The following is a 6,056-nucleotide window of genomic DNA, read 5'->3' as shown; positions in this document are numbered from 1 at the left end:
ATAAAGAGAGGTATGAAGATGGGGATGGGGAAGAAGCTGGGGAGGGAGAGTGGGATGAGGATAAAGAAGGGACGGGGACAGGAACAGGGATGAGGAGGGGGATGGAGAGGGGAGTGGTGAGTGGGGACGGGCCGGGACAGGGATGAGGACAGGGTCGGACGTAGGGCTGGGGAGAGAAATGAGCACGAGGCCGGGGCTGGGGCTGGGCAGGGGATCGAGGTCGGATATGGGGCCGGGGGCTGGAGGCGGACATGGGGCTGGTGTAGGACACGGGATGGGTGTGTAGGACATGGGGCTGGTGTAGGACACGGGATGGGTGTGTAGGACATGGGGCTGGTGTAGGATGGGGCCGGGGCTGAGGTGGGAAACGGGAGCGGGGTTGGAGTCAGACAAGGGGCCGGGGCAGGGGTCGGAGATGGAGCTGGGGTGGGACACGGGTCTGGGGCTAGTGTCGGACACGAGGCAGGGGTGGGACATGGGGCCGGGGCAGGGGTCGGAAGTGGGGCAGGGGTCGGACACGGGCCCGGGACAGGAGTCGGAGATGGGGCCGGTGTCGCACACGGGTTTGGGGCCGGTGTCGCACACGGGTTTGGGGCCGGTGTCGCACACGGGTTTGGGGCAGGGGTCGCACACGGGTTTGGGGCCGGTGTCGCACACGGGTTTGGGGCAGGGGTCGCACACGGGTTTGGGGCCGGTGTCGCACACGGGTTTGGGGCCGGTGTCGCACACGGGCCGTGCCGGTGTCGGTGTCGGTGCCGGTGCCGCGGCGCCGGGCGGGTTAAGCCGCGCGCTGCCGCCATTGGCGGAGCGCAGAGCGGCCGCAGCCAATGGGGCCGGGCCGAGCGCACCGGGCCGGCCCCAGACCCCGTCCCGGGGCGGATCGGGGCGGTTCGGCCGCGCTCGGGCCGGGTCGGAACCGTTCGGCTGCGTTCGGTCGGGCTCGGCTCCGCTCGTCTCAGCTCGGGGAGGATCGGGAAGGTTCGGCTGCGTTCGGGCCGGGCTCGGCTCTGCTCGGCTGAGCTCGGGGAGGATCGGGAAGGTTCGGCCCGGCCCGGTTCGGCCTGGCTTGGCTCGGCGCGGCCCCCTCGACTTTCTTCGGGCTCGCTCGGCTCAGCTCGTCTCGGTTCGGCTTTTCTCGGCTCGGTTCGGCCCCGCTGGGATTCTCGCGGTTCGGCTCCTCTTGACTCGGTTCGATTCGGTTCGTCTGGGCCCGGCCTTGCCCGGCCGCCGCCGCACCGGGCCCGGTAACGCTCCGACCCCATCCCCGGCCCAGGCCCGAGCCCGGCCCCGGTAACGCCCCGGGAGGAAGGGGGGAGGGAGGCAGCGAGCATCCTCCGCCGCTCCGTCCGCAGCACGGCCGGGACCGGGGGCGGGAGGGGGATCCAGGCCGGGGGGAGCAGCAGGAGCTCCGGGCCAGACGTGCCCCGGGAGGGCCGTGACAGGGGGGACATGTCGTGACAGTGGAGACAGAGCCACCCCGCACCGTGACCTGGTGGACAGTGACCCTGGGACACCCTGTGGCACCAGGAGCAAACCCCCCAAGCCGTGACACTGAGGGAGCACCGGGGCACATTCCATGTCGTGACACCGGGGGAGCACCGGAGCACAAAGCCATTCCATGTCGTGATACCGAGGGAGCACAGCTACCCAGGCAGTGACGCTGGGTGCACGCCACGGCGCCAGGTGACAGCGCTGTGACACCGAGCACCCCCCACCATGGCACCAGGGGAGCAGCCAGATCGGCAGGTGCTGTGACACCGGGGGACTCAGTGCCTGGCACGTGCTGTGACACTGGGTGGCCAAACCACCCTGTGCTGTGACTCCTGGGCGAGCCTTGAGCCTGGCATGTGCTGTGACACTGGCAGACCGAAGCCAACCTGGACTGTGACAAGTGATCAACCAGCGTGGCACCTGCCACTAGGTGACCAAAGCCACCTTGGACTGTGACACCAAGTGACCAAGCCTTTGCACCATGACACCTGCTGAACCCTCAGCCTGCTGCCTGCTGTGACACCGTGTGACTGAAAGCCACCCTGTGCAGTGCCACCGGGTGACCAAGCCACCCCACATCGTGACACCATGTGACTGAAGCCCCCTCCCACTCCACTCTGCATTGTCCCCATCATGCCACCATTGCGTCAGCGCGTGGCCATGCGTGTCCCCACGGTGCCGCCGTCCCTGCTGCTGGCTCTGTCCCTGCTGTCCCCTGTGCTATGGGGGTCTGCAGCAGGGAGCTGCCCCCCGCGCTGCGTCTGCGCCTCCAACCTGCTGAGCTGCTCGCAGGCCAACCTGAGCACGGTGCCGACGCCTCTGCCGCGCTTCACGGCCGTGCTGGACCTGAGCCACAACAACGTGACGCGGCTGCGCGCGGACTGGGCCCCGGCGCGGCTGCCGCACCTGCACGCGCTGCTGCTGAGCCACAACGGGCTGGCCTTCGTGTCCACCGAGGCCTTCGCCCACGTGCCGCGCCTGCGCCACCTCGACCTGTCCTCCAACCGCCTGCGCGCGCTGGACGAGAACCTGTTCAGCGACCTGGGCGAGCTGGAGGTGCTGCTGCTCTACAACAACGAGATCTCCACGGTGGATCGCACGGCCTTCGAGAACCTGGGCCGGCTGCGCAAGCTCTACCTGGGGCAGAACCGCATCGCCCGCTTCCCGCTGGAGCTGCTGCGGGAGGGCACCCGGCTGCCGCAGCTGGCGCTGCTGGACCTGTCGGCCAACCGGCTGCGGGCCGTGCCCGCGGGGGAGCTGCAGGCGCTGCCCGCCTGGCTGCGCGACCGCCTCTACCTGCACAACAACCCCCTGGTCTGCGACTGCCCGCTCTTCCAGCTGCTGGACCGCGGCCGCCGCCGCCACCTCAGCGCCGTGGAGGATTTCCAGGACGAGCTGCGCTGCGTCCCGCCCGGAGCCACGGCTCTCGTCAAGATCCTGGAGCTGGCGGGCAAGCCGCCTCTCAACTGCAGCAAGGCGCGGGAGGCCGTGCTGGAGGCGCACCTCGGGGACAGCGTGACGCTGGGCTGCGACAGCCGCTGGCAGGGCGTGCGCAGCCGGCACTGGGTGACGCCGGGCGGGGAGCGGGTGCTGGGGGATGGGGGCAACGGCAGCGTGGCCCTGCTGGCCAACGGCAGCCTGCAGCTGCGGGCGCTGCGCCCTGAGGATGGCGGCACTTACTCCTGCTGGGTGGTCGGGCCCCTCCTCAACGAGACCCTCTACGTGGAGCTGCTGGTGCACAACTTCACCCTGCATGGCCCCCACGACACGCTGAACACGGCCTACACCACTCTGGTGGGCTGCATCCTGAGCGTGGTGCTGGTGCTCATCTACCTGTACCTCACCCCGTGCCGCTGCTGCTGCTGCCGCGGCACCGAGAAGCCGCCGGCGCCGCGCGACGACAGCATCAACTCCTCGGTGCTGAGCACCACCCCCAACCACGCCGGGGGCACCGGGGAGCCCTGCGGGTCCCACGTGGCCTCCGGTGCGGGCACGGGGCAGAACGGCCGGTTCAAGGGCGGGGGGACCCCCCCGGTGCCCGCCCGGCAGGGCCCCAAGGCGCAGAGGAAGGTGTCGGACCCAGACTCGGTGAGTTCCGTCTTCTCCGACACGCCCATCGTGGTGTGAGGGGACACTGGTGGGGACAGTCCCCAGGGACACCCCGTGTCAGCCACTGCAAGCTGTCCCTGGGCAGGAGGGGTGGCCAGACCCCCAGTGCCGTGTCCCCAGCTTGGGGGGTCACACCATCACACCCCAGGACTGAGCATCGCTGCTGGCCCCGCCGAGGTCACTGACACCATGGGACAGTGAGGGACAAAGATGGGACACACATTTTGGGGACAGTCTCCCACCGTCACCTGACTCTGGGCAGGAGAGTTGGCCAGACCCCCACCACCATGGCCCCAGCTTTTGGGAGTCCCATCCTCACCCCCAGGACTGAGAATTGTCCCACACCCCCACTGGGACCACAAAGGGACCGTGAGGGACACACGGGTGTGAGGAGACACACCATGGGGACAGTCCACCAGGACACCCCTACAGTGTTCCTACTGCTGCTGTCACCTGTTCCCCATGGACATGCCATGGGCAGAAGGGGTGGATGCACCCCTGCTGCCATGTCCCCAACTTGGGGGGCAACACCGTTGCTCTCCAGAACAGAGCATCACTGCTGTCCCCCACCGAGGTCACTGTGCCACAAGGGACAAGGATGTGACACCATGGGGCAGTCCCCCACTGTCACCTGTCACCGGGCAGGAAGGATGGCCAGACCCCACCACCATGTCCCAGCTTTTGGGGGTTCCACCATCACCCCCAGGACTGAGCATCATCCCTGGCCCCTGCCGAGATCCCTGAGGGACTGCGAGGGACAGGGGTGTGAGGGGACACTGTGGGGAGTCCCCAGGGACATCCTGTGTCCCCAGTGCCACTGTGAGCTGTCCCCAGGCTGGAGGGGTGGCTGGACCCCTATCACCATGTCCTCAGCTTTTGGGGACCCCACCACCACCCCCAGGACTGAGCATCATCCCTGGCCCCTGCTAAGGGAGACTGCAGTGGACAAGGGAGTGAGGGGACACACCAAGGGGACAATCTGCTGCTGTGACCTGTCCCTGGGCAGGAGGGATGACAAGACTCCCACCACTGTGTCCCTCGTTTTTGGGGGTCCCACCATTGCCCCTCAGGACTGAGCATCGCTGCTGGCCCTGCCGAGGTCACCACAGGGACACATCTGTGAGGACAGCGTGGCCACCAACTGCAGGCCATCAGCCCCACCAGGCTCTGGAGGACTGAGGGACAGTGACAGTGACAGCTGTGAGCCCCCAGGAGCGGCAGCACCGGGCAGAACCCCCCTCCTGCAGCCCCCCCATTCCCCCCGCCCCCCTTGGCATGTGCATGGCCAAGCATGAGTCCCCCGGGGAGCATGTGCCACCCCCATGGGGACACCGGGGCTGTGTCAACCCCCTGGGACACCCCCAACACCTCCTGACAACCCCTGCAACCCACAGCTGCAAGCAGAGCCCCCTCCCCTGCAGGGGTGGGACCCAGGGGCTCCTGCACCCCAAAAAGGGGGTGCCCCCTCCCATGGGTGCCCATGGGTGTCCCCATGCCAGCCCAGCCTGTGTCCCCTGTGCCCCCACCCCTGATGTTCCCCCCTGCACTGGGCAATGCCCAGCGATGCCTTGGCCAAAATAAACGTGTTTCCCTCGTGCTGTGCAACCTTCACCCTTCTGGGGGGCTCCCAGGGGTGTCCCCCTGCTGGGGTGAGAGTGGGCTGGGGACAGGGTGACACTGCTGGGGGACTCTCCCAGGATGAGGCTGGGTCGGGGGGGCCCTGCTGTCCTGCCCACCCCATGTGGGGTGCAGGGGGGTGATGTGTGGGGGGGCAGGAGGGGGCACCCCGGTCACCCCAGTGTGCCCATCCCAGTGTGACACCAACCCCGACACGCTGTGCTGGGAGGGGGCTCTGAGCACCCCCCTATGGCCAGACACTGCTAGGGAACCCCTCCGGGGTGGGGGGCCCTGCTGTCCTGCCCACCCTATCTGGGGTGCAGGGGGGTGATGTGTGGGGGGCAGGAGGGGGCACCCCGGTCACCCCAGTGTGCCCATCCCAGTGTGACACCAACCCCGACATGCTGTGCTGGGAGGGGGCTCTGAGCACCCCCCTATAGCAGCCCCAAGCACCCCAATGACCCCACTGACACCCCTAGCACCTCAATGACCCTTATGGTCCCCCACCTGTCCCCCCAGCACCCCAAAGACCCCCCGTGGTCCCCAGTACCTCCCCTTTAACCCCCCCAGCACCCTAATGACCCTCCACGGTCCCCAGGACCCCTCCTCTGTACTGAGGCACCCCCGAGCAATTCACTGATCTTCCCAGCCCCTTTATGACCCCACAAGTCCCCAAAGACCCTCTGTGGTCCCCTGTACCCTTCTAGCACCCCAATGAACCCCACCTGTCCCTTGAGCACCCCAAAAACCTCCTGTGGTCCCAAGCATGTCCCCATCCATTCACTGAGCCTCCCCAGCACCCCAATGACCCCATTTACCAGCATCCCAGAGAACTCCCA

At 67.9% G+C, this 6,056-nt stretch overlaps 2 protein-coding genes across 2 annotated transcripts in view; one reads left to right on the top strand and one right to left on the bottom strand.

Moving 5' to 3' along the window:
• Positions 1–1,451, bottom strand: part of LOC134430170 (tetra-peptide repeat homeobox protein 1-like) — an 8,510-nt gene extending 7,059 nt beyond the window's left edge. Inside the window, exons 1-2 of the mRNA XM_063177724.1 lie at positions 1,221–1,451; positions 129–1,020 (exon numbers count right to left, since the gene is read on the bottom strand). Of these exons, the coding sequence (XP_063033794.1) occupies positions 129–1,020; positions 1,221–1,451 (1,123 nt within the window). The remainder of the gene's footprint in view (positions 1–128; positions 1,021–1,220) is intronic.
• AMIGO1 (adhesion molecule with Ig like domain 1) lies at positions 864–5,196 on the top strand. The gene has a single exon (XM_063178190.1). It carries the CDS (start codon positions 2,125–2,127, stop codon positions 3,616–3,618), a length of 1,494 nt encoding a protein of 497 aa, XP_063034260.1. The 5' UTR covers positions 864–2,124; the 3' UTR covers positions 3,619–5,196.
• The last annotated feature ends 860 nt before the right edge of the window (positions 5,197–6,056 follow it).

Source organism: Melospiza melodia, chromosome 28, assembly GCF_035770615.1.
Source record: "Melospiza melodia melodia isolate bMelMel2 chromosome 28, bMelMel2.pri, whole genome shotgun sequence".
Classification (NCBI taxonomy): Eukaryota; Metazoa; Chordata; class Aves; order Passeriformes; family Passerellidae; genus Melospiza; species Melospiza melodia.
The sequence above is the reverse complement of the archived record's forward strand: the minus strand, read 5'-3'. Positions and strand labels throughout refer to the sequence as shown.

Coding starts and splice junctions, on each gene's coding strand:
- AMIGO1 (XM_063178190.1), top strand. CDS start 2,125: ATGCCACCATTGCGTCAGCGCGTGGCCATGCGTGTCCCCACGGTGCCG.